We start from the raw sequence: 26,563 nt of genomic DNA on the forward strand, positions 1-26,563 counted from the left end.
TGTTACTATATTGTATGATATTTTCAAAATCAAATGAACGCATCAATTAGATAATGGTCATAAAGAATTCAAATCTTTAAGTTGGCTCCCTCTATTTTGATTTTTGACATCTAAAAATTGAAACAAGCGCCATAATATTTTACACGAATTTTGAGTTGTTCTTCAATAGAAAAACATTCAATCATTATTTTTTACTGTGCTAATGCATGAAATATATTAGATTTATCTTTAGAAAATATACAATTTCTTTATATGTCAGTTTTTTTCTCAATATTACTGTTTCGTGTTTAAGACAATTTGTTTTCAACCGTGGCGACCTGCGGGAGAGGCTGGGATTATTTGACAAGTTAAAATGGCGGCCTCTTTTGAACTCAAAAATCTAGTGATTTATCACGATTTCTTTGATTGAGTGCCTTGTAAAATATTTTTAGAATTTAACTTATATCGTAAATCAACAGTTAAGCAATATGGATCATAACTTAGATGATTCTTTGAACTTGGAGAGTGATATGGGTGTATGTATATATGACTTATTTAGTTGTTTTATTTGTTTTTTTGTGTTCTAACTTAGGGATACTTTAAAAAAAGTATTACCTTATTATTTACAATTAGTAACCGAGGGTATAATAATACTTACGACTAATACATTTATTTTATAGTTTTATTACCAGCTATCTAAACATAATTCATATCATTTTGATGTATCTAAGGTTGATTTTGAGGACTCTGAAGACACTGTGGTTAACCAAACAGACATGGTCCTAGAGCAGCATACGAGCCAAGTAGAAAATATACCAATGGAGTTTGCCCACAATGCAGATCATTCTATGCTTATGGATACTGGTGGTGAAGAAATTATTGGTAAAATTGAAGTTTTAATTGTAAATAATGCTTAAACTAATTAATTTGATCAATAAAACGATCACCCAAAATACATTTTAAGAAAGCATACAAATATTGAAGGAAGATATTATTTCAGTGAAATGTTTCAAAAAGTTTATCATAATTATGTTGTAGCTTATAATTAAACAATTCAAAGTAGTAGCAGAACTGTATTTTTGTTAGTGATAATCAATGTGTTATATTTAATTGAAATAAATTATCAAACAAATTAAGGTTTGTCGACAAACCAATAATCAGAAGATATTGAATTGAATTTATTAAATAAATAAAGTCATACATTATATAAGTTGGCAGTTTCAGATTTTATGGGAGATCAGTTTTCTCTTCAGGAATATTCAGTACAGAGTGACCAAACTACAGGACTAACTACAACAGTGGAATCTAATGTAAGTAATTTATTTGTATACAATTTTTTATTCTCTAACCATTTCTTACTAGGAAAATAAAATAAATAAATGTAACATGAACTTTTTTTCTAATTATTTTTAATTGTATAATTTATTGTGATTATATCTTTAATCAATAGATTTTCATTATTATAATAATACTTACAATATCAAACTATATGGCATTATATTGTAAGTAAATTCACTTGTTGATTATAATTTAATTATGTTAATACATTTTTTTGTCATAAAATTGCAGCAACAACACATGCTGTCGTCTCAGGGAGACACAATGATAGATTTAGCATTCCAACCACAAATGGTTACGGTAAAAAAGGAACCCGTACAGCACAAAATTATTGCTGTAAAGGTACATATTTTATGTTTGCCCTTGTTTATGTTTTATTATATTTGTTGATAAAACCTTGGGTACACTCTGAACTAAATAAAAAATTAAATTTGAAGAATTAGATAATCCATCTTGTAATTTCTGCATAATGTATGCAGTACACATCATTTTATGTTACTTAGTACTATATATTGTTTATATATATATATATTTAAAGCTTCGTTACTATATGTCAGGTTGTTTTATTAATTTATGAAAATAATTTTAGACAATGTCTCCAATGCGCACTGCTACAACAGTAAGAAGAAATGAGACAGCAGTATTAACAACTGCACCCCGGCAAGTGGCAATTGCACCCAAACCCCCTAAACTTGTAGCAAAGACATACACAACTAACAAGCAGCTTGCTATTGCTCCTAAACCAGTAACTCTGGTTGCTAATCGTAGCAACAGTTTAGTGAAGAAAGTTTCTATAGGAAATGTGCAGAGTAATACGAAAGGAAACACTGTTTTGAGTGAGTACATAATTTATTATTACATTTTTTTTTTTATGATATTGGTAGGCGGACAAGCAAATTGGCCACCTGATGGTAAGTGGTCACCACCGCCCATAGATAATGGCATTGTAAGAAATATTAACCATTCCTTACATCACCAATGTGCTACCAGCCTTGGGAACCAAGATGTTAGGTCCCTTGTGTCTGTAGTTACACTGGCTCACTCACCCATCAAACACAACAATACTGCTGTTTGGCGGTAGAATATCAGATGAGTGGGTGGTACCTACCCAGACAGGCTTGCACAAAGCCCTACCACCAAGTAAATAATTACTTTCAGTATTTAATTTAATTAATTAATTTTTCATTCAAGTTTTGATGCTTGGTTTGTTATTATTGGAATGTAATGTGTATTAAATATAAATGTATTTTCCAGCACAAATTGGTAAACAGTTCCAAATTATGGTTCCATCTTCAACACAAAAAATTAAACTGGTACCCTCAACGGGAATGAATGCTGTTCAGTATGTTAGGAGTGATTCAGACCAGGTATATATGTAAAATTTTCTTGTATAGAATATTATTATTTTGATCAAAAATATAGTTAACAATTAATTTTTTGATTGATTTCTTTAATTTTATCTTTTTCAGGCACAATTAATTCCATCAAAGGGCGCTAGTGGATCACAGACAAAGCCTGTCATGACTAGGTTTATTTCAATGCAAGGTATGACTAAGTTAAAACATAATATAACACAACAAATCACATTTCAACTAATTTATTTTTAATATAATAAAATAAAACTTAAGTGTGTTTAAGAAACGTAATTTTAATAATTTTAAATTAATATTGAGTTACCACATACAGTGCAACCTTAATATATAGTATATCAATATAATGACTTCCTCAATTTAACAAATTCTTCGTAATCCCCTTGAATTGTCCATAAAGGTCAATGTAAACTATCCCTTTATATTACGAACATTTTTTGGGAACAACAATAATGAATGGAAATCATGAATTTCCAACTCTCAAGAAAAAGTATAAATACCTCTAATTAACGAATTTTGTCAACCCAAAACTTTTATATAACCTTATTACCACCAAAAATGTTTGTTAGCTACAATTGTTTTTAAATAGAAAATACATACAGTAATTTGATAAAAGTGTATTATCATTTATTAATAGAAGTTGTTGGCTATAACAAGCTAAGTATGTAATGTTGAGGTGAATAGAACTATTTTTTTACCTCTTTATAACGAATTTTAGACCAACCTAACCTCAACATAACAAACCTCATTTTAACGAATTACTTGATATAATGAATATTTACTTGTTCCCTTTCGTTTTGTTATATCGAGGTTGCACTGTATTCTGTATTAATAATAGCTAAGTCTTTCTGGAGGTTAAAAGTAAAGATCGAAGAAAGTTTTGAATTTAAAATGATTCCTAAAAGTATTGTATTTTCAATAACATTGACATCATTCTTATTCAACTAGAGCTTCAAGTTTTGTTTTCTTACATAAGGTAAAGTAAAAGTTTCTTCATACTTTGTTTATTTTTCTTTCGGTTAATAGTATATAATGTTTTTCTTCAAGTAGCTGCGCTTCTCAGTTTCACCTGCTTCAAATGTATACTATTAAAGTGACATACGTGAATTTTGTGTATTTCTAAATACAATATAAAGAAAAGGACCTACAAAAGATCCTTGAAGAACACCCATTTTAAAGACTATTACTTAAAACTTTTTATGTAACATTATTATAATATAAACGATTTTTTATTTTTTTCCTTAAACAATATTCTTAATTTTTTCTGATTTTCACATGAAAGCATTTCGTTTCCGACACCATCAAGCTACAATGAATATTAATTTTATTTTATTATTGATTTAGTTACTGCAATTTGAAACCGGTATGTACAACCGGACGGACTATCGATTCCCTAAAGTAGAAGTCTATCCGGGTCTCGAGTCGATTAACGTGAGCTTTTTTCCTCCGGCAATTCCAAAGTCTTCCTTGAATGGTTTGCATCTCTGGTAGCTATTTTCCAAAACCCTTGCGTTGTCTATGTCCAAACGATTGTCCTGGCCTCTTTTGCACATTGCATCACTGAATCTAAATGTTAGATTCAGTGAAGTTAAGAAAATCATATTCCATGAAATGTGTAGTCCAGTATGTACCGAAATAGAGGGGAGAGAATAAGGGAATTGTAGTGGAGCTAAGCAGAGTACTGTAGGAGTACCGACCGATCTCTCATATCGATTGTCGAAGTACCCCTCCTCCGAACACATTCACCACGGCAGCCACCGGAGCTAACGTATGAGTGTCCGGCAGGCGGCGCGGGCGCGGCGGCGGAGGGCGAGTCCCCGCGCTACGTGGCCGTCCCGCACAGCGCGCTGCCGCTCTCACTCGCCAACAAGGTAAAACAAAATATACTTTTGACCTCTGGTCATTAAATGGTCAACGAGTTACCGTATATAGGATGATACGTCTCTTGTGCCTCGTAACGGTGGGTTCGTCCATTCAAATTGGAACAATACTAATTGCTGATCGGTGAGAGTCGAAAGGCACGAATTGCACAAAGCCTAAGATCCTAAGAAGAATTTTCCTCTAATCGATTAAATTATTTTCTCGGATAATTAAGACAATATTAAAAGGAATCAGTATAATATTTTCTTTTTATTCTTTCTGAAAATTTGCATTTTCATGTTGTTTTAACTTTACAGATGTTATTGGCGACACCGAATAAACAAGGAGTGAAGATCGCCAAGAAACAGGAAATTATATCTCTAAAGTCACCGACGCCGAAACTGATGCCCGCACCGGCCCTAAGTAATTATAATGTGGTAACAAATTTATTGGTGGATATTTGTATTTTCTTAACATGTATTTTAATTGAATTTGAATGTTACTACATTCAAATTAATGTTTATTTTTCTAAAAGACAATAATCATTTACAGGTGTGTCATCGAGCACCGGGACGAAACAAAAGGTTGTCATCTCAGCAAATCCTATGCAGAATGTTATATTAAAACCTTCAGCCCCTCCTAAATCGACTCAAGTAAGTTCCATTATGTCCATTAAATTATGTGAATTGAAAGAAATTGAAACTTTGATTAGTATATTTTATTTAAGAAACAGAATTAGTAATTTAATCTTGATTTTATAGAGAAATTTGTTGCATTTATACTGGGTCATTTTGGTGGTCATGGTCAATTGGTCATGAGTTTACATGTCTTACATGCCTAATACGTGTATATAGAAATACTAACAGTACTAAATATTTGGTGTATAAATTATTATTCATAAAAATAATGCAGGTTGCAAAAGAAGCTAATGCAGTGGAACCGCAACGCTCACAGTTGCATCAAATCAATGTACCGGGCAAGGGTGTAAGTGTGACTTGTTATCTATGATGCAGGAAATATTCATTCTTATAATTTCGCTGATTTATTGTATGGGCGCAAAGTACATATACATCCTAGTTGGGGGGGCGTCGATGGTGCCGTTGTTTAGAGCGGTGATGAAAATTATATATATATAATCATCAGACAGCCCATTTGCTTATTTAAATAACATTTACAATTAAAAAATAAGCTTATAATATCACATTTTGGGTTACAGAGACTTGGTCCAAATTTAACATTCATTAACAAATGTTCATATTTTAGATCCAGTACATTCGCGTGGTGACGAACTCGTCTAAGCCGGCACCGAAGCCTTTGCTGTCGTTGCCGCCCAGGACCTTCATGCTTTCAGACGGTAAGGGTGAGTACTCACTGAGTGACACTAGAAACGATTCATTCGTTTCCTTATGAAAAGCCCGATATTTTTTCATGCACGTATCGTAAGATATCTCAAGAAAAATAATTGTAATTTTATTTTGTTATTTCCATGTGGCAGGAATAATCGTTGCAGAAATAAGTGTGCTTGCTTCCTAACAATTTAGTACAAATATCAAAACAAATTGTAGTTGTAATTTAGAAACTTAGTAGGGTTGTTAGTAAATACTTCGGACAAGGTTTTTACCAAATAAAATGAATCTATCATAAAAATCCGAAAATAATGAAGTTTAAATAATACATTTTATTGTAGGCAATCTAATCCAGATGAGTGCTGAGAAGATCGCTTCCTCTATTGTCGTACCTGGGAACACGAATACACTGCCTAAAGGTAAGGCATACAATTCAGTTTATACAAACCGATAGGGGCGAGTGTTTTGTTAGGTATGACTAGTCCTAGCGAAATATTTTTACAAATTAAAGAACACTATCCCACTCAACTTTAATTTTACTTCCAACAGTACCTGTAACAACTTCCCTGGCAATCAAAACGCTTTTTATTTACTGTTTTTTTTTTACAATGATATAAATTTTTGATTCATTAAGTATTACCGTTTTATTTTGTAGATACAATGACGTCATTTCAATTAAAGTCTAAGTTGTCTTTTGGTTTTTTGCTCATTAATATTGATATTGTTTTGCAGTGGCCCCTAAACCTCCACGGAAATTGGTTAGGATAGCACCTGTCGTAAAAACAGCAGCAATCACAGTAAGTAACATTTTTTGTTTACTTAACCCAAAAAGGAGTCTCACGTTTACTGAGTAACAGTAATAACTAATAAAAACATTCTGTCAGAATTTGATTGAGAAAATAACTTATCTCCCGCAGCAAGCGGGCCGCTCGTCACAGAGCCTGCTGGCGCCGTTGTCACCGCCCTCACCCGCCTCGCCCGCCTCACCCGCCTCGCCGCCGTCGCCCGCCTCGTCCGCCTCGCCCACTCCGCCCGCCTCTCCCGTGCACTCGCAGGACGAGGACTCAAAAAGCGAGCTACGTGCGCTCATCGAGAAGGCGGTTGCAGAGGGAAACGTCAACGAGGTGGAAGTGGAGTTCAATCGTCCTCCCGTGAGTACGCTTCGAGAGGCGTTCCTTTTGAGTTATTTAGTTAGTCAATTGTTACAATTTACTTATATTTTTAAGTTTTTAGACAATTAGTGGCTTACGTAAGAACGTTATGTAACCTTAATTGGTTAGATTGCACTTACTTATTAGCTTGATTAGAGTACACTTTTTTCATTCAGGAGAATTATTAAATAATTCATTAATTTTTTAGAGCCGAGATGGCCCAGTGGTTAGAACGCGTACATCTTAACTGATGATTTCAGGTTCAAACCCAAGCAGGCACCACTGAATTTTCATGTGCTTAATTTGTGTTTATAATTCATCTTGTGCTCGGCGGTGAAGAAAAACATCGTGAGGAAACCTGCATGTGTCTAATTTCAACGAAATTCTGCCACATGTGTATTCCACCAACCCGCATTGGAGCAGCATGGTGGAATATGCTCCAAACCTTCTTCTCAAAGAGAGAGGAGGCCTTAGCCCAGCAGTGGGAAATTAACAGGCTGCTAATGTAATGTAATGTAAATGTAATTAAATTTTTTACAGAGTCCGTCAGAACTAGAAAACAGCACAGACGGAGCAGGGCGACACGACGCTAGCGGCAGATCAGATGATCATCCGCTGATAGTTATTCCCTCTAATTACGACGAATCCGAACTTATCGTCTCGGAGAGACAGAACACTTTAGTAAGCATTTACTGTTATATGCTTAATAAGTTTATACTTATTTTTAATGAATTGAGATGTTTCATTACAATCAGGTTAAGTGACATAGTTGTTTATTCGCTTAATTTTATAATAATTTCACAGGATAATTCCCAAAGGTCTGACAGCATGATAAACATTGAAGGAGAATCGGCCAATACATATCAGTCCCCAAATACTCCAGCACTATCAGAATCAGGTACTGAGTAATTGTACGGTCGGTACAACCTTTTAGTGATAGTTGATCGTAGAGTGGAATGAAAGTCTCTGATCTATGATGTTGATTGATATATTGATTGTAAGTAATTAAGAATTATATGATATAATGATATGAGCGCGCATGGTATGATTGCTAGCCGTACACGAACTGATGAAATAATGTGAAAATGCTTATGCGACGATACATAGCACTGTACGCGCTGCCTGGCTCGTACAGTGATAAAGAAAATGTTACTAAGAATTAAATTATATAATATAACATGTCTTGATTGATTCTAATATAATTTTCACACACAATGTTCATGTAATACCTAGAAAAGTTTGTTAATACATATTATTACCACATTTACCAAAATAATAATCAAATAATGCGAAATGAAATTTGTTTGCATGCATGAATATCTAGTCCTCAAATAAGCACTCGTATTATTGTTTTTTTATTTATTTACATGATACTTTTCAGATATCGCAGCAACGGATCTAGGCCTGCGACCTCGCAAAGCCTGCAACTGCACAAAGTCGCAATGTCTTAAGCTATACTGCGACTGTTTCGCGAACGGCGAGTTTTGCAATCGCTGTAATTGTAACAATTGCCACAATAACTTGGAAAACGAGGAATTGAGACAAAAAGCTATAAGGGGATGTCTAGACCGGAACCCGAACGCTTTCAGGTTGTCATTGTAGATTATTTCCTACGAATAATCAATTGAATGAAATATAAATTGAATAAAAATATAAATAAATTTAATTTACAGACCAAAAATAGGCAAAGCTAAAATCGGAGGCCCGGAGATGATTCGGAGGCACAACAAAGGATGTAACTGCAAAAGAAGCGGCTGCCTCAAGAACTACTGCGAATGTTACGAGGTGATACATCGGCACCGGCCGTTTACTCCTATCAACCCGACGTTTCTGTCGACCTACTCGCGATATTAACTCGACGAGCTCTCGTAATTAACTCCACCGATTGTTCGGGCAGGCGAAAATAGCGTGCTCGTCGATCTGCAAGTGCGTCGGCTGCCGCAACGTGGAGGAGACGCTGGAGCGCGCGCGGCGCCGCGACCCCACCCGCGCCGCGCCCGCGCGCCCCGCGCCGCACTTCCGCCCGCCGCCGCTCGCCGAGGCCAAGTCTGTGCCGCCCCCCGCGCCGCCCTCCGCGCCGTCTCCAGTCTCGTGGCGCGTACCCGCTAACCGGCTCGTTTCGGCCCGCAGGCAGCCGTGCAGTTTCATGACGACGGAGGTGATCGAGGCGGTCTGCCAGTGCCTGATCGCGGCCGCCGTGGACAATAAGGAGGACGAGGAGCGGCAGGAGGCGGACCCCATGCGTGACGTCATCGACGAGTTCGCGCGCTGCCTGCAGGACATCATCAGCGCCGCGCATCAGAGCGCGCCGCTCGCCTTCTTGGACGAGGTGAGTACAGGAGTAGCCGAAGTGGATCAGACAAAGAAAACTTTTTTCTAATGAAAATAGGTACACTTGCTATCAAGCAATGCGCAACTAATCTTGGAAACTAAAATGTTATCTCGATTGTGCCTGTACATGCACTGACTCTTTCACCCTTCAAACTGGAATATAACAATACTAAGTATTTATGTTTTGTAGTAGAATATGTGGTTCATAACATAACAATAGTATAGGTCGTAGCATCGGTGGTTCGAAACATTTATAAAACTTCTTGCTTGCAACGTTAGTGGAACTATTTATAACAATATCTTCCTGATATTCTAGGGTCCTGCGTGATATTTAAAGAATGCTGACGGCGGCTGGCTTCTGAAAAGTATATAATCTGCAATACGTTCTGTGAGTGATATCTTTAGAGTAATAATATATAGCTCCGATCGTTGTTAAGGTAAAGGTGCAATTATTATATTTTTATATTGCTATCTTTAATGAACATCTGAACTAGTTTTTATCTTATGTGAGTATGAAAAGACTGTTGACATTGATATAATCACTGATGTTTTAATTAAATGCTTGTTTGTTTGAATGCCAAAATAGATTATTTTATTGTTGTAAATATATAGTGAATTTTTAAAATGTTTTATAAGTTTTGTAAATAAATGTTGTAAATTGCATATTTTACTAGTCATAAGTATACCTTTTTATATAAGGTAAAAAATGTAAATATGGAGAAAATAATTAAACAAATTTTTACCCCTTACGTTTTATTATTTACCATCATTCTTATAAGAGCTGCAAATTTATCGGCTCATCACGTTACATAATGAATTAAATATAAAACTGCCGCTGCTTCGGAATTTGTATTGTAATAGGCTATTTGACTAGTTTTTAAAATCCATTATATATTATTTAGTAGATGTAAAAACTCAGTAAAAGTTGTTTTTTAAAATTCTAGTACATATTTACTGGAAAATATCAAATTAAAAATTCCATATTTAAATAGTGCGCGTAAACGCTACTTTGATAATATGGGACTGCAATGGGGTCGGTGACATCACTTTCATGTATTGTAATCTGTGGCACATATAATCCACACACAGTAGCCAAACGAGGTTAACAAGCAAGTGACGTCATCATAAGCCCGACCAATCACGAGCGTTTTGTGTCACGTGACAAACGTTTAAAAAATGCTTTTTTATTTATGGGTTTTTGAATAAATTAATTATTATTTTCAACTTTCGTTAATAAATGACCATTTTTAATCTCATAATATATACTGATTACAATAATTGACACTTTATTTTTCGCATTGTCATATAGCCTATTGAATACAATAAAATGATAGTTATTACTTAAGTAATGATTTATTTATCTAAAATTAAACCTTAACTCACCGTTCCAATGTTTTAAATTTAAATCAATTAAGAAGAAAAAAAAATACAACATACTTCTGTTCCGTGTATACGTGAAATGAGAGTAGGATGATAATACGAGTCTCTATAAATAGCCCAATACGATTCTAAAAATATAGCCCACTACTCAGTTAGCCGCATTTCTGCTTCGATGCAGGTTGTTTTACCAATCTGATAATTCTGTGATCGCAAAATGAGCCTCAAATACGAAGTGAAAAGTAATGAAAAATTAGGCAGGTTTGTAATGGTTTATTTAAAAAAAAAGTTATCGCTAAAAATATTTACTGGAAGAAGTTTGGTAGCATTTAAAAGAAAACACTTTTAATGTTCTAAATCTAAATAAAATTTAAATCTAGATATTTAGTCGCTGCAAAAGATTTAAAGCCAGGAGAACGAATTCTATCGGACCAGCCTTTTGTATTGGGACCAAACAGTGACACGTCGCTGGTCTGCTTCAACTGCTACCTGCCTCTCATAAGCAAGTTTCTCGTGTGCAAGAACTGTGCCGTTGCGCCGATATGCCCAGGAGAGGGATGCACTGATCAATTTGCAAGTATGAATTCCTATTATATTTTTCATCTAATATTATTTTTTCTTAATGGATCTTAAATGATGATCCTGGTTTCATATTATAGTTATCGAGTGGTTTGTGTTTACAATAATTATTTTTTCGTGTTTTACTTTGAAGAAAAACTTTACGAAAACTGCTTGTGTCGGATGAAATTCAGCCATGTATGTATCCAATCAACCTGCACCTGCAACGTAGGAGAATAAGCTTCAAAACTTGCACATAATTTTGGGGATGTTGGGCATTACCTTATTTTGACTAGGCCAGTTGTGTATTAGGTCGATTTTGATTATGATTCAATTAAATATTTCAGAATGGCACTCACAGCAAGAATGTAATTTCTTCCGAAACCTTAAACTCAATAAAGGGACTAATCCCATGACGTTGGTGCAGAACGTCGGATCATTGTTAGTTCTGCGAGCGATATTAAAGAGGGATTTTAATCATCAGGAATGGCAACTCTTTATGGAATTGGAAACGCACTTAGACCGACGAAGGGAGAGTGACGTTTGGGATTTCTACGATAACACCGTAAAGGTAATATGTGTAAAATTTAACTCCCAATTGATATTAAGTAAATTTCTTGTAAAAATACATTTTCTGTAATAATACTATGTTAGATTCATAATACAGTTTAGTTTCCGCTTTGGTAAAATAATGGACAAGATTTTGAGACATGGAGATTGGAGAGATATACTTTGTTTCGTAACAAATCGTACATATACTATTATATTTGATGAATATATAATAATAATTTCAGTTTATCCAATCCCTGGGTCTTCTCGAAAATGGTCAGAACAAGGATCTCGTTCAAAAGATTTGCGCGGCCATCGACGTGAACAGCTTCGAGGTGCGCGGGCCGCCCATACCGGCCATCGGCTGCGCGGAGGTGCTGCGCGGGCTGTACCTGCGCGCCGCGCTGCTGGCGCACGACTGCATCGCCAACACGCACGTCTCCATCAACGACCGGAACGAGCTCGTGTGCCACGCCAGTTGCGACATCAAGAGAGGAGATCCTATATATTACAATTATACGGATCCCTTGAAGGTGAGGAGTGCGGCGTGGCAAGCGATAGAAATAGTGATCAAACATCTTTGTATCACGCAAATTCAGGTTTACTACAATTTTCAAAAAATATTATGGTCGAATTTGCACCAGCGTACGAACACTGGTTTAATTATTAATTCACTCATGAATGCGCGTAAGTCATATTATTGCGTGTATTAGCATGAATACACTCTATGACTGCTTACAAGATGTCACATTGTGCGGGAGAAGCCTAAGAATAAAGACGGCAAAAAATGGTTATGTTTTGAAAAAAAAACCTAAATGAAATAAATATATATATTTATGACAAATCACCTGGAATCTAACGCATTGCTATGTGTCAATTCAATGGATTCTGAATCTGGAATCTGTGTCGAAATATTCCAAATATTTTTTTTCCAGTTCATCAACCCGATGACTTTTTTATGGCATTGGTAGGCGAACGATCAAATGCGCCACACGATGACAAGTTGACTCCACCGCCTATAAACAATAGCGCCATATAAAACATGGCGCCCGTGCCGCCCTGTGCGGTTGGTACTGAGAAATTACGTCCTTGTGTCTGTAATAACACTGGCTCACTCACCCTTCAAACCGGAGCACAACAATACTAAATATGTGCAATAGAATATCTGATGAGTACCTGCCGAGACCGGCTTGCACAACGCCCTACCACCAATTAAAAAGACTCACGAATGACTATGACTAATGCGCGCCAATAATTTGACTTGGAATTGCCTTCGTGAGTGAATAATAATATTACCAAATATAATGTATCTATTGATGAAGTTGAAAAGCGGTGTGACTGAGAAAATATAAGAGACTAACTCTATTACACAATAGGGTTCTCACTATTGGTTGCACTTCAGTTAACAATTTTCCTATTTAATGTCAAATATTTTTTTTTTTATATCCTAAGGGTACATCATTACGACAACAACATCTTATGATAGGCAAGTACTTCAAATGTACATGTGCGCGGTGTTCTGATATCACGGAGTTGGGAACATACATGAGTTCAGCGATTTGCCCGCAGTGTAAAACTGGATATATATCGAAAAACGCTAGTGTTTGGATCTGTAACAGCTGCGGAAAAGAAACTGAACCATCTGTAATTGAACATAAGATTCAATGTTGCGTGGAGAAACTGGAAGTTATAAGTATGAACACAGAAATTGTTTTACAACGAAATCGGAAAGATTTTAGTTTTTTTATAATATTATTTATTTTACAGACAAAAAAGATGAAAAAGATCTCGAGGAATATATAAGAAACGTTTTGTTAGTACTAGCTCCAAACCATTATTTACTTCTGGATGCCAAGCAACGCCTTGCCGGTGTTCTGAGGGATACCATCAATAGAGAGCCGAGACCAACTAAGAAGTTGATGCGACGGAAAATAGAGCTGTGTCGAGAAATATTACCCGTACTTGAAGTACTTAGTCCCGGGATATGTCGGACTAAAGGTTAGTCAATCATATCTTTCATACAATATTATTTTATTAATATATTTTGTGAACATGTATTTACGTTAAATTACTTAATAGGGATATTTACCCTAGAGACAGAATTTATGTGTATGCAAAAGCCGGTACCTTAGCCCTTATCTCCAAACATATATTTTTTAAAGTCGAACATACGTCTCTAAGCCTGGAGGCTGTCTGCGTTATGCTTAGTGTATGCTAATAAAAACCTTATCCAAAGCCAGAAGACTCGTAATTGATGAGTTGGACAATATCCTAAATGGTCAAATTAACAATAAATGCTTCGTCATTGAAAAGAAATTAAAGCAAAATACTTCATAATTTCAGCTATCACTTTATACGAATTACATGCAACAACGGTGCAGCTGGCAAAGAAAATGTTCGATGCGCGTGAGATATCGGGGTCCACCTTTGTGGTATGTAGAATGTCCGAGTTAAAAAATACAGCTTGAAAAAGTTTTAATAATACAAACAAATCGTTAAGTGTATTAAAAATAAAATCATTAACGCCACAAAGTTAAACAGACACAATAATTTAAATCGCCATTTGATAAACTAATTTTGAATTTCATAGGATGAACTTCTCATCGCAGAGAAACATTTAAAGCGATCACTGGAGATGTTAGTGATTGAACCGGGAAATTCACCAGAAGGCGAGTTGTGCGCGAAAGCTTTAGAAGAATACAGAGCTCTAAAATTGACACTAGCAAAAGTTATAGATGGAATTCACGCACAAGGGAAAACTTATGAAAGCGAGAGTGTATCTGAGAATGTGCCCCTACATCCAGAAGTGGACTAAACTTTTATTAGGGTTATATGTACTTAAATAAAACAGAAAGTCTTGAATAAATATTTTCACATTACCATTTATATAGCTCTTTTATTTACCTTATAACAATTATATAGTAATTCATAATCATTACAACTATATATAACTATTATGTCCATAATAAAAATATTTCTTCTACACTTGACCGCTGACGAAAATTAAAAAAAATATATATTTTTAGCTTATTTTAAAAGGTAAAACTTGATGCCAGTCGGACACATATCTTATATAGTATATACGAACATAGTCGTCGACGACAAGAACACACAATGTATATACTACATTTTCGTTATCTTAATTGAACTCTGGATGCCCACTGCAATGGATTTAAAACTGTGGCAGTGTTTTGCCTTGGTGCTATAAGTTATATGTTTTTACAAGTGTGAACAAGCGCGCTCTTGTTTATTCGCGAGACTTACGAGGCGCTTTGATTCGTGCTCTTATAACCACCACGCTTCCGGGAACAAACGAGGCGAGGGCTGCGAAACGTGACGCGACGAGGGCAGCATGTACACACTCGTACTCGGCCTGCCTTGTGGTTTCTCTACAAACGTGTATAGCTGGTATATTGTATTTACATATTGCTTAAGCACTCATTATACAGTTTTTAATTATGCATCAAATTAGTCGTTGTAACGGATATAATACGTAAAATAAAAATTGCAATTCCCGTTTGCGGCAAATTTATGTTTAATTTTAATACAGTTGTCAAGATTTGAAATAGCTAGAAAAGTAGGAATTATACTGTACAAGTAGCCGTATAATGTAATATCTATGCCTTTTTTTAAAGTTTGGAAGCAAAAAAAGTACTGTCAAAATCTTGTCAGTTGTCACTACTCGTACCCACTATATAGTATTTGTAATTTCTAATTTGTATTGTGATTTAAGGTATATTATAAATATAAGTATCGGCTATAAACTTTAGTATTGTAAATAAGTTAAATAAAATGTTCCAAACTTATTGATTTATACGACTTCCTTGAGCTATAAAAAAGTTTCCTAAACTACAGTTTTTAACACAAATACAACCAACCAATTCATCATCATACCTTTAATAGTGAGCGTTCATTTAATTTTTATGAGGTAAACATAGGACTATAAAAGACGTAAGTATCCAATAAATAGAAGTATTTTCCTTATTTTAGATAGATACTATGTTGTAGTCCAGCCATGGCGGACCAGACTTCTATGTTGGCGATTGTTATATTGGCTGTTGGAGTGTCCGTACATTTTTCTTTACACAAAGTTGAAGAAGGATATGTCGGTGTTTACTACCGGGTAAAAAATATTGTTTACTTTTTTATGTTTGTACTTATAGTTTGGATTTTTATTTATTATGTTTAATTATTTACAGGGAGGAGCATTGCTTCCTGTTACAAGTCAGCCTGGCTTTCACATGATGATTCCAGTACTAACAACTTTTAAAGCAATACAAGTAATATGCATTTATTATTATTATAATAATAACAAGATAAATAGACACAATGTGAATGCTTACAGAAATATCATTTAAAATAAGATAATTTTTGTTTTAGACTACATTACAAACAGATGAAGTCAAAAATGTTCCATGTGGTACAAGTGGTGGTGTCATGATATATTTTGAGAGGATAGAGGTTGTGAACAAGCTTGATCCTAATAGTGGTGACTATATTTTGTTAATTTATAATGGTAAAAAAATATCTAAACCAGTGATTTTCTGTAGAAATATTACCAGGCAAATAGCCAAATAAATTTGAACTGCCAACTATAACACAATACTTAAAAATGTATGTGGTTTATTGCAGTCTTAGAGGTGGTGCGCAACTACACAGCGGATTATGACAAGACATTAATTTTTCATAAGGTTCACCATGAGTTGAATCAATTCTGTAGTGCACACACGTTGCATGAAGTCTACATTGATTTATTTGACCAAATTGATGAGAATCTCAGTACAGTAAGTAAAAGATGTAATTGTAATATATACATAATTTCATCTTATTGTTTTATTTCCACTTCATATAATGTATTATTATACTTATGGTACCCTTTATGTTGTTTTGAATGTAATGAGTATTGGTATTATATATTATAAAGTATTCTTGTTCATAAGTTTTAATTTTTTGCTTTTATTTAGGCTCTACAAAATGATCTCAATGAATTGGCTCCAGGTTTGAAGGTAAATGGTGTTCGTGTGACAAAACCAAAAATACCAGAGGCTATAAGAAAGAATTATGAACTTATGGAAGCTGAGAAGTCAAAGTATCTTATTGCTGAACAACATCAAAAGGTTCAGTTATCAATATTTCTGCTTACTTATTATTAAATGATATTATTTGATTTATTGAGTTTTGCAAATGCAAGATGCTTAAAACATGTAACTTTTGAGTATGTTGTTTAGTTTTATAGATAGGATCTTCTTTTATGAACTACAGGTAGAACTATACATTCAATTTAATTTAAGAAAAAGAGAGAAAGAACTTGTAAGATCTTTCTCAAATAGTATAGTAATATTTAATTAGCCAAAATGTATAATGTGCTTAATTTTGAATAGGTTGTTGAAAAAGAAGCAGAGACGGCACGTAGGAAGGCAATTATCGAGGCAGAAAAAGAAGCCTATGTGGCTAAAATACAGTATGAACAAAAAATTATGGAAAAGGAATCTCTGCAAAAAATCGAACTCATTGAAGATAGTATACACAAAGCCAAGCAACAGACCAAAGCAGAGGCTGATTATTACCATTTGAAGAAACAAGCGGAAGCAAATAAATTGCTTTTGACTAAAGAATATTTAGAATTGAAAAAATATGAAGCACTTGCATTGAACAATAAGATATATTTTGGCAGTGACATTCCTAATATGTTTGTGCAAGCAACTCTTGGTGACACTTTAGCTAAAAATATCCAAGTTGAATGAGCAGAAATCATTTTATTTTAGAGCAGAACTAGTCATTAAATAGTGTTTCTCGAAAATGTTGTTCATAAAACATTATTTTTTTTGTGTTGTGTAAATGTGCTCCTTGGCAATTTTTTTTTTAAACTGGATTTATCAAACTCATTAGAGCTAAGAATAATGGATATTTTTGTGTCATTTATATGTAATGATACATTTTTATGTATATTATTAAAGTGTTCATATTGAAACAATAACAAGACATTAAGGTATAAGTTGAATATTGTTGTAACTTATCTTTATATTTATTACATTAAAACACTTTTTTTATATAAATGTATTTTATTGAAGATTTAAGTTAAGATGGCATCACTTAGATTTTGTTGAAGGCAGCAATGTCTACAGACTGGACAAAGTCTTCAAAATCTTGAATTTTTTCTGTTAAAAGGTCTACAGATACTTTGTCGTCCTCGATGACACACATGATTTGTAATTTGTTAATTCCATAACCCACTGGGACAAGTTTAGAAGCACCCCATAGTAGACCATCCATTTCAATTGTGCGGACTTGTTTTTCCATTTCACCCATGTCTGTTTCATCATCCCATGGCTTTACATCAAGGATTATAGATGACTTAGCAATAAGGGCTGGTTTCTTAGATTTCTTATCAGCATATGCCTTCAAACGTTCTTCACGGATTTTTGCTGCTTCTGCATCCTATAGAACAGACAATATGTTTAGTTGCTACCACCATTAAACTTGAACCATGTAAGGTGAATAATTATCTCAGATAAAATAATATTAAAAGTCAACGAACCTCTTCTTCATCTCCTGAGCCGAATAGATCGACATCATCATCATCTTCCTCTTTCTTTGCGGGTGCGGCAGCTGTTGGCTTAGCGCCAGCATTTAATGGGCTGACTCCTGCAGCCCATGCCTTGCGCTCGGCGGGGGTATATGAAGCGATTTGGTTGTACCAACGAAGAGCGTGCGGTAAGTTGGCAGCCGGCGCCTTTCCGACTTGCTCAAACACTTGAACATCAGCTTGAGAAGGTGTGTACCTAAACAAGATAAAGTTCTATTGTTATCGCTGTTTCGTGGTCAAGGTCGTGTCATTGCAGAAGTTTAAGTGAGCATTTACTGTTCTAAATTTAAGAGGTTAACGACGGTTGACGTGGTATGGGACAGTTTCCAATCGTAATATTTTTACATACCCAGACAAATAACTTTTCTCAGCTAAATATTTGTTCAAATCGCCGAGCCCCTGTGTAGTCTTAACGTCTCCGAAAGCCATTTTAATAAATTATATTAACTTTTTCGCACAAGTACCACACCGCACACTCGGATTTAATTGAGTGAAAGAAAGAGCAAGCAATTGTCAAAGAAAATAGAATAGTTCTACAGAATATAAAATATTTATTAAAGATTACCAGCTAACTTCCTTAAAATATATAAACTAAAATTAAACTTTTCATATCAAATCGAGGAATAAGCAAAGAAGAGCATAAGCTTTAAATATAAAAAAAATATAATTTTTAAAAGTCTGCTAAATATGATCCCTTTTAACTAGAATGCAGTAATATTGACATCAAGGTTTTGACATTTAACATGGCAAATTGACAGCTATCGGTCTGTCTTGTCATTAAATTTTTCAGATTCAGGAATACTCATTTTAAGTACGTTTTTTGTTAAATCTTTTTATATGTTAATAGTTGAAAAGCATCGTACATTTAATTCATTCTTTCGTGGTTATTTTTTTGTATCTATCAATGTGTTATATACTTAATTAGGTTAGACAACCCTACTTATGTAACAATAACAAGAGGGTTTACTTTCATATATAATTATTTTCACCCTGTTACCGGCATAAATTCATTTACCATCAAGCAGTGATATAATCTTGTCGTCTAGTTTCGCTCAAATTGTAATAATAAGTTGAATATATATGTGTTAGAGCCTGTTTGTTACGTTTTGTGGTTGCTGCAGAAAATGCTGCGCCAGCCGCTGTCCCGGGCGCTTGCGCTATCTCCCAGCCGAGTCGCACCATTAGGGATTCGCAAATTCGCCGATCAAGTTCAAGCGCAGCCTGACAAAATCGAGGTTTTTATTGATGACAAACCTGTGTATGTACCACCTGGCACAACTATCTTGCAGGTAAATTTAGCAAGTCCATTTAAAAAGATATACATATTTATATACTTAAATGTAATTACAAATTAATGTAATAAGTCCATTAATTGTCTAGTGCTCTATGTATAGCTGTACAGTTATATAAATATATATACTAAACTATTAGTTAAGCAATGGTCAATATATATATTACTTATATCATTAATAAACTACATGTTATAGGCAGCGGCACAAGTAGGTGTGGAAATTCCTCGATTTTGTTACCATGAGAGATTAGCAGTGGCTGGTAACTGTCGGATGTGCTTGGTAGAAGTGGAGAAATCTCCCAAGCCTGCTGCAGCTTGTGCTATGCCTGTGATGAAGGGAATGAGGGTTAAAACTGACTCTGATCTGACTAGGAAAGCCCGAGAGGGTGTGATGGAGTTTTTACTGGTGAACCACCCCTTGGATTGTCCAATTTGTGACCAGGGTGGAGAGTGCGATTTGCAAGACCAGTCTATGGCATTTGGTTCTGATAAAAGTAGATTTACTGACATTCACTTTTCGGGAAAAAGGTTAGTGTCATTTAAAAGTATCTAAACAAAAAAAAAATGATCTATACTTTAATAGAAATTCACAACCTTACATTAACAAATTATATTATATGACTAGTCATAATACTCAATACAAGATTATATTAATGATATAAAAGCATGGATTTTGTGAATGTTGATTTTTAGGTACAATACATTTAATTTTAATTGCACTTTATTGACATTGTAATTAAAATGGTGGAAAAGGGTAACTACTGATTTTCTTGCTGGTTCTACACAGTAAAATCTTCTTTTCAAACCAAAAGATTCAAAATTCAAAAGTGCTTTTATTCTTACTTGAATGAAGAATATTTTGATTTTTATCTTGACTTTGAGAATTATGTGCTAAAGTATGAGATAACCAGTTCATATTGATTTCAATAACATAAATGTACATTTATAGTAGATAATTATTATTTTAGGGCTGTGGAAGACAAAGATGTAGGTCCATTGATAAAGACCATTATGACACGATGCATTCATTGCACAAGGTGCATACGCTTTGCGTCAGAGGTTGCTGGTGTTGATGATTTTGGAACAACAGGCAGAGGAACTGAAATGCAGGTAAAACTTAAAGCTTAGTTTAATAGTCTATATTCAATGGTGTAGTCTCAAGTTAAGTCCTTATGGTTAGTATGACGAAAGTAACATACAGTGAAAAATAAGATTATTATTAGAAATTATATTATGATAATTAACTCTCTTGTATACCAAAAACAATCTTACAAACAATGTCATACTTAAAACTGTATGGTGTGTAGATGGTCATACATACATACTTTGTCTATTAATTATTGGTATTTATGTGTTTTTAATCTGACGGTAACAGTTACAGTTTGTAAATGTCTTACTGGTCTAACAAAGATTTATTATCCTATCAAGAAAGGCTTGTCGATTAATCCAGTGTGTTAGTCTAGTGTAGGCATCCAGCACATGCAAGTTTACCTCTGATTATGAAAATAAGTTTCAATTTCATAAGCATTTCACCCATTGTTGCTGAATTTTAAGCATGTATTCATTGGTTTAGATGAACATGTTACGCTACGTTAATGTGTTATGTTATAACCAGTAACACACTGGGCCATCTTAGCTCTTCGTTAATTATCTAGTCTATTCAGTAAGGAATATAATATTTTTGTCAAATGTGAATTGAATTTATTTATTCTGTGTTTTCAGGTTGGCACATATGTTGAGAAAATGTTTTTGTCTGAGTTATCGGGAAATATTATCGATCTTTGCCCCGTTGGTGCACTCACTTCTAAACCTTATAGTTTTGCCGCTCGACCCTGGGAGACCAGGAGGGTATGTTAATTAAATAATGTATACAAATGTTGAAAAAAGTTTACATGGTAAAATAGCAATGAATTTTATTTCTAGATCGATTCTGTAGATGTTTTGGATCCTTTGGGTAGCAATATTGTTGTCGCAACGCGAACTAATGAAGTGCTACGTATTCTACCCAGAACAAACGAGGTATGAATAATACATGTAATTATATTTGGAAGGAACAACTCGCACACAATAGTTTTAACGATTATTTGTTTTGGCAGGAAATCAACGAGGAGTGGTTATCGGACAAGTCGAGGTTCGCATGCGACGGTCTGAAGCGACAGCGACTGGTGACGCCAATGCTGGCGGACAGTCGCGGTAACCTCACGCCGGTGGAGTGGGAGGACGCCGTGGTGGCCGCGGCCAGGGCTCTGCGGGATTGTCCGCCTGATAAGGTACAATGCAGGCCTGATCGTCTCAGCCTCCTCGTAACTTACTATAATTTTTTAGTACTGTATTTACCATAACACATATGTTTTACAAGATTATACTATTGAAGTAGTACGTTGTTCTTTGCGAAGTAATGTGATTGATATTGTTATAAAAAATATCTTGTCTTTTGAAATGTAGCTAGTGGCTGTTGCTGGTGAGCTAGCGGATGCGGAATCTCTTATTGCCCTAAAAGATCTGTTTAACCGTCTCGGCTCGGAGAATGTGTGCACGGAGCAGTACTTCCCCCTGGAGGGCGCCGGCACAGATCTGCGCTCTTCCTATTTGCTCAACACCAAAATAGCCAGTGAGTGTTCTTTATTGCTCATTTATAGGATTTTTATCAAAGATATTCTCGAGCATTTTCGAAAAATAGTTCCTCTGTACTGTTAAAAACAAATTGTTATAGATTGCTAGAAGCAAGTTAAGATGTTGCCACCACCTATTGTCGACCCTTATGGCTCTTAGACTCGCTTACTCGTTCTTGATACTGTATGGATACAGCAACATAATGTTTTGCCGTAAAATAACTAATGAATCGGTTGTACTTACCCAGACGACCAATATTATTTCGTTTGTTGATTATTTTTACAAATGTATGCACAGTTTTAATATGTTTTCCCAAGAAAGCCAGCCAGCCAGCCAGCCAGCAATATTCCTATACGATATAATATTTCGTTCTAGACGTGGAAGACGCCGACTTCGTGCTGTTGATCGGTACGAACGTGCGTTTCGAGGCTCCGCTGCTAAATGCACGCATTCGTAAAGCGTTCGTGCACAAGGAAACTGACATAGCGCTCATTGGACCACAAGTCGATTTAACCTACGATTATATGGTGAGTATTGTTTTAAAAGTTAACATAGAAATTTTAATAATAACATTAGCTTAAATATTTGTTTCCGTAATAAAATCAACAGCATGTAGGCGACTCAGCTTCCGTCGTCAAAGATCTCGCTTCCGGTACGTCATCGCATGAAGTTATGAAGAGGCTGGAGAACGCCAAGCGGCCCGTAGTCATCCTGGGAGCCGATCAGCTCAAGACCCCTGAAGGAGCAGCTCTATTGGCTTACACCCAGGAGTTGGCGTTGCGTCTGCAGGACAAACTCGTGGACAAAGAATGGAAGGTATGCCATTTCCATGATCTGTGATCTCCACTCTAGGAGTCGTCTACTTCAACGGTCAGCTGTCGTTCGACATACGTTACCAGCCCAGTGCCATTTCAGACTGATAATCTTGTCCCAAGAAGAGAAACCGGACTCCTGTTCTCATTCCTGATCCTATCATTCTAAGCAGATATTGCCCCCATAGTGACCTGAGCGAAGTTCAGTTTGTTTGACTAGTCTCGACGTTATAATCTTTATAATCTGCCGAAAAATTTCGGTACATTCCACGGTGTTTTGGCCTGATCGAAAACTGGCCTGTTCTGGGACTCTGTGAAAAGAGGAGATTATTCCGTAGTTTTTAAATTGGGTATGATTGCATTTCAATACTTCTCTTCCGCTCCATAAAGCCGGGGTCGTGCTTTGTTAAATGACGGAATTAAAGACTGCTACGATGGTTGGGAATAGCAGGCTTTTTACCAGGACTCAGTCGTCACTATATATGTTATGTAAGTAAATTCGCGCGCGAAGCGTGGCGTACAGGAGCTAACGACGTGACGCGTTGGCGGCAGGTGCTGAACGTGCTGCAGCGCACGGCGTCGCAGGTGGCGGCGCTGGACCTGGGCTACCGCGCGGGCGCGGGCGCGCAGCTGGCGGCCGCGCGCGTCGTGTACCTGCTGGGCGCCGACGCCGGCCTCGTCACCCGCGAGGCGCTGCCCAAGGACTGCGTCGTCATCTACCAAGGTACACGGCCTCGAACATTATTACGATGATTCTGGTTGTTGACGGATACACGTCGCTCGGCTCCTTTGGGACCTTTATTTGCCGACCGTTGCGTTGTAATAAAATAAAACTTTCGCTTGCGTGGCGTGGTAAAATACGCAAAATCTGGAAGTGTACTTAACTCACTTTCAGATGAGTAGATTTGAGTTCTGTTCAAAAACATTTAATTATGTCATGCATATGAAAAACTATATTTTTTATTCAATTCTTTTTATACTTCTATATACTGCTGTATAATGTTATACACACTTAAATAATATCATATTATACGATCGATATTTATGTCTGTCACATTAAATCGACGTTTTAATGACGGACGAAACGCTTAAACGCCTGTCGGGTCGGGCGCAGGTCACCACGGCGACGCGGGCGCGGCCATCGCGGACGTGGTGCTGCCGGGCGCCGCCTACACGGAGAAGCGCGCCACGTACGTCAACGCGGAGGGCCGCGCGCAGCAGACGTGGCCCGCCGTCACGCCGCCTGGGAAGGCGCGCGAGGACTGGAAGATCATTCGGTACGCATCTAAAAATATTTGTACTTATTTACACGATCGCAATGGTTTATGAGAAGTTTTATCGTATTTGACAATATTATATGTATTTTAAATGAGTTTGAAATCTACAGCACGTGAACTGTCTGAATTGAGTGTCAAATTTAAAAAATACGAAATGTAAAGATTAACCTTAAAAACTAAATTCACTACTCCCGCAATTCATTGTTTATATAAATAAATAAATAAATAAATCAAAAGCCAATTTATTGTTTGACGTTCATGCAAGGTATTTTGTTTGACATTTAATTGTTCATAAGTAATTACTGAAATTCTTTCCGGTTCTTGGCAAAATCTTCCAACATACCGTTTAGTTAATTTGCAAAAATAATAAATCAAAATAGCTCGTAAGAGCCTACTTGAGTATTATTACTTTGTCTGATGTGTGCGTGTGTGTGTGTGTGGTGTGCCGCAGCGCGCTGTCGGAGGTGGTGGGGTCGCGGCTGCCGTACGACAACATCGACGAGGTGCGCACGCGCCTGAGCGAGGTGAGCCCGGCGCTGGTCGCGTACGGGGAGGTGCAGGACAACAACTACTTCGCGCAAGCGCGGATGCTGTCACAGGTTTGTCTGCTTTATCATTTTGATCCTCTTGTCGTGTAATTTTGCTGCTCTGAAATAGGTGTTCAAAAAGGCTGCATAGTTACCGTTTAAAGGCAAGTTGTATTTTTGTTGTAATGTTGATTAGTACTCAATTAATATCGGCCTACTTCATAGAAGCAAAGTTACTTGACGCGAACACAATGGCAGATTTTTTTATGTATGTATTCTTTAAATATATATTTTTTTATTTATTTGATCGTTTAATGGATAATCAATTTTACTATTGAATTTAGTTTGTTAACATTCTTATATCTTATAAAAGTTTAAACATTTATTCATAACTGAAATTATAAATGTGAACTTGCAGAGCCTCCAAAAGCCTGTATCGGGTAAGCTAGACGTGCAACTCAAGAAATTAGAAGACTACTTTATGACGGACTCTATCAGCCGCGCCTCGCCCACTATGGCCAAGTGCGTCCAAGCCGTCCTCAAGCAGAAGCAATCACCGTACTAAACTAAAGCTATCAATACACGAATTCTTGATCACCTCAATCCAGCTATTTTATGAAAACTCGCATCTATACGAAGTCTCATCAAAGAAATTTCAACATTAAAAATCATGAATAATATGTTATATTAAATAAATGTAAAACATTTTTAACTTAATCTTCAAGTAATATCGCGTGAGTTTCAAAGTATTCGTGTTTTATAATAAGTGAAATATTTTATTCATAATTACTTTCCGTAGAATATTAAATTCTAAGAAAAGTATTTATGGATTTAGTTTAGTTAATAAATTTTGCCTTTCTGCAATCATTTTTACGAAGAAAATACTTCAGAAATGCACCTCATACAGTCGACCGCACATTCCTATTCAAACATCTAATTATCTTAAATTCTGTAGATGGTTCGACTGTACTATAATGTTGTTATATGAAGCTATTTATTATGTTTTTTATTCTACAAGTAGCGAATTTTCAATTATTCCATCTTACAAATGTATTAATAAATATAATGTAACCAAAACAGTAGCAAAGGAATGGAAACAAAATGCAACATTTGGATATAAGGACAGGTTTTGTAAATATGCGTCTAGTATAAAATAAATGTAGTATAATGATTGTCGACAAATTACTTTTATTTATTAACAACCATCAATGCTATTTCAGTTTTCAATAATCACGAATGGGCAGAGACTTCTCGTCTAGCCACTATATTCCTACAATCGAACCGAAATTATAAAAAAATAGTAAAATTAAAATTATATACTTTTTTATACCATAATGTTTGAAGATTTAAATTGTAAAGATTCAGAATATTGTAGAGAATTAATTTCTTATTAAAAATAGGTATTTGCACAAATTTATGTTTATATAATTTGTGCAAATATTGCACTTATATTTGGCCACACATGGGCAGTTGGCTAGTCTCTCTTGAAAATAGCCGCCGTAGCCGAAATCGAGCAGGAGGATATCATCAGGGGAGGAGGTGTGTATATTTTGTGTTCAATGTTTTAAAATTCAGCAATTTTATTCAATAAAGGGCTT

The 26,563-nt window shown here is 35.6% G+C and overlaps 5 protein-coding genes across 8 annotated transcripts; 4 read left to right on the forward strand and 1 right to left on the reverse strand.

The window, feature by feature from the left end:
* The first annotated feature begins 93 nt into the window (after positions 1–93).
* On the forward strand, positions 94–10,120 carry LOC113400538 (protein lin-54 homolog). 3 transcript variants are annotated; one of them, XM_064217496.1, is made up of 22 exons: positions 94–515; positions 711–861; positions 1,198–1,289; positions 1,549–1,659; positions 1,907–2,153; positions 2,572–2,684; positions 2,787–2,862; positions 4,473–4,558; positions 4,865–4,970; positions 5,100–5,200; positions 5,460–5,531; positions 5,811–5,907; positions 6,235–6,312; positions 6,626–6,690; positions 6,811–7,044; positions 7,585–7,725; positions 7,849–7,942; positions 8,426–8,633; positions 8,718–8,829; positions 8,942–9,090; positions 9,175–9,373; positions 9,692–10,120. In XM_064217496.1, exons 1-22 carry the CDS (start codon positions 468–470, stop codon positions 9,701–9,703), a joined length of 2,592 nt encoding a protein of 863 aa, XP_064073566.1. In that variant the 5' UTR covers positions 94–467; the 3' UTR covers positions 9,704–10,120. The 3 variants fall into 3 exon arrangements, with proteins under 3 accessions (XP_064073566.1, XP_064073568.1, XP_064073567.1); XM_064217498.1 differs by having other exon boundaries at positions 5,811–5,901; XM_064217497.1 differs by having other exon boundaries at positions 1,204–1,289.
* A 790-nt stretch (positions 10,121–10,910) lies between these two features.
* On the forward strand, positions 10,911–14,678 carry LOC113400540 (SET domain-containing protein SmydA-8-like). Its single transcript, XM_026640143.2, has 8 exons — positions 10,911–11,013; positions 11,133–11,329; positions 11,658–11,881; positions 12,105–12,392; positions 13,312–13,552; positions 13,627–13,857; positions 14,203–14,291; positions 14,450–14,678. Exons 1-8 carry the CDS (start codon positions 10,970–10,972, stop codon positions 14,672–14,674), a joined length of 1,539 nt encoding a protein of 512 aa, XP_026495928.2. The 5' UTR covers positions 10,911–10,969; the 3' UTR covers positions 14,675–14,678.
* A 921-nt stretch (positions 14,679–15,599) lies between these two features.
* Positions 15,600–17,907, forward strand: LOC113400541 (erlin-2-like). Its single transcript, XM_026640144.2, has 7 exons — positions 15,600–15,787; positions 15,868–15,982; positions 16,059–16,139; positions 16,240–16,348; positions 16,492–16,643; positions 16,824–16,976; positions 17,241–17,907. The coding sequence occupies exons 1-7, from the start codon at positions 15,783–15,785 to the stop codon at positions 17,601–17,603; spliced, it is 978 nt and encodes a 325-aa protein (XP_026495929.1). The 5' UTR covers positions 15,600–15,782; the 3' UTR covers positions 17,604–17,907.
* Positions 17,902–18,970, reverse strand: LOC113400542 (elongation factor 1-beta'). Its single transcript, XM_026640148.2, has 3 exons — positions 18,795–18,970; positions 18,398–18,641; positions 17,902–18,297 (listed from the first exon to the last, which is right to left on the reverse strand). The coding sequence occupies exons 1-3, from the start codon at positions 18,872–18,874 to the stop codon at positions 17,953–17,955; spliced, it is 669 nt and encodes a 222-aa protein (XP_026495933.1). The 5' UTR covers positions 18,875–18,970; the 3' UTR covers positions 17,902–17,952.
* Positions 18,971–19,140: 170 nt separating this feature from the next.
* On the forward strand, positions 19,141–26,147 carry LOC113400543 (NADH-ubiquinone oxidoreductase 75 kDa subunit, mitochondrial). Of its 2 annotated transcripts, none has more exons than XM_026640149.2 (14): positions 19,141–19,256; positions 19,567–19,734; positions 19,933–20,264; positions 20,705–20,846; positions 21,459–21,584; positions 21,660–21,755; positions 21,833–22,006; positions 22,182–22,347; positions 22,725–22,876; positions 22,959–23,165; positions 23,714–23,885; positions 24,276–24,438; positions 24,890–25,037; positions 25,384–26,147. In XM_026640149.2, the coding sequence occupies exons 2-14, from the start codon at positions 19,570–19,572 to the stop codon at positions 25,528–25,530; spliced, it is 2,190 nt and encodes a 729-aa protein (XP_026495934.1). In that variant the 5' UTR covers positions 19,141–19,256; positions 19,567–19,569; the 3' UTR covers positions 25,531–26,147. The 2 variants fall into 2 exon arrangements, with proteins under 2 accessions (XP_026495934.1, XP_026495935.1); XM_026640150.2 differs by lacking the exon at positions 19,141–19,256 and adding an exon at positions 19,289–19,370.
* Positions 26,148–26,563: the final 416 nt, after the last annotated feature.

The sequence above is a fragment of the Vanessa tameamea genome, chromosome 17 (genome assembly GCF_037043105.1).
Source record: "Vanessa tameamea isolate UH-Manoa-2023 chromosome 17, ilVanTame1 primary haplotype, whole genome shotgun sequence".
NCBI lineage: Eukaryota > Metazoa > Arthropoda > Insecta > Lepidoptera > Nymphalidae > Vanessa > Vanessa tameamea.

Excerpts from the sequence above, each read along its gene's own strand:
- LOC113400538 (XM_064217496.1), top strand. The coding sequence starts at position 468 with ATGGATCATAACTTAGATGATTCTTTGAACTTGGAGAGTGATATGGGT. Across the intron at positions 516-710 it reads ACTTGGAGAGTGATATGGGT|GTTGATTTTGAGGACTCTGA; the intron begins GTATGTATATAT and ends GATGTATCTAAG. Across the intron at positions 6,313-6,625 it reads CACGAATACACTGCCTAAAG|TGGCCCCTAAACCTCCACGG; the intron begins GTAAGGCATACA and ends ATTGTTTTGCAG.
- LOC113400540 (XM_026640143.2), top strand. The coding sequence starts at position 10,970 with ATGAGCCTCAAATACGAAGTGAAAAGTAATGAAAAATTAGGCAG. Across the intron at positions 11,330-11,657 it reads ATGCACTGATCAATTTGCAA|AATGGCACTCACAGCAAGAA; the intron begins GTATGAATTCCT and ends TAAATATTTCAG. Across the intron at positions 14,292-14,449 it reads TATCGGGGTCCACCTTTGTG|GATGAACTTCTCATCGCAGA; the intron begins GTATGTAGAATG and ends TGAATTTCATAG.
- LOC113400541 (XM_026640144.2), top strand. Across the intron at positions 16,644-16,823 it reads TTGATGAGAATCTCAGTACA|GCTCTACAAAATGATCTCAA; the intron begins GTAAGTAAAAGA and ends GCTTTTATTTAG. Across the intron at positions 16,977-17,240 it reads TTGCTGAACAACATCAAAAG|GTTGTTGAAAAAGAAGCAGA; the intron begins GTTCAGTTATCA and ends AATTTTGAATAG.
- LOC113400542 (XM_026640148.2), bottom strand. The coding sequence starts at position 18,874 with ATGGCTTTCGGAGACGTTAAGACTACACAGGGGCTCGGCGATTTGAAC. Across the intron at positions 18,642-18,794 it reads GAGAAAAGTTATTTGTCTGG|GTACACACCTTCTCAAGCTG; the intron begins GTATGTAAAAAT and ends TATCTTGTTTAG. Across the intron at positions 18,298-18,397 it reads GCTCAGGAGATGAAGAAGAG|GATGCAGAAGCAGCAAAAAT; the intron begins GTTCGTTGACTT and ends TCTGTTCTATAG.
- LOC113400543 (XM_026640149.2), top strand. The coding sequence starts at position 19,570 with ATGCTGCGCCAGCCGCTGTCCCGGGCGCTTGCGCTATCTCCCAGCCGA. Across the intron at positions 21,756-21,832 it reads TTCTACCCAGAACAAACGAG|GAAATCAACGAGGAGTGGTT; the intron begins GTATGAATAATA and ends TTGTTTTGGCAG. Across the intron at positions 22,007-22,181 it reads GGGATTGTCCGCCTGATAAG|CTAGTGGCTGTTGCTGGTGA; the intron begins GTACAATGCAGG and ends TTTGAAATGTAG.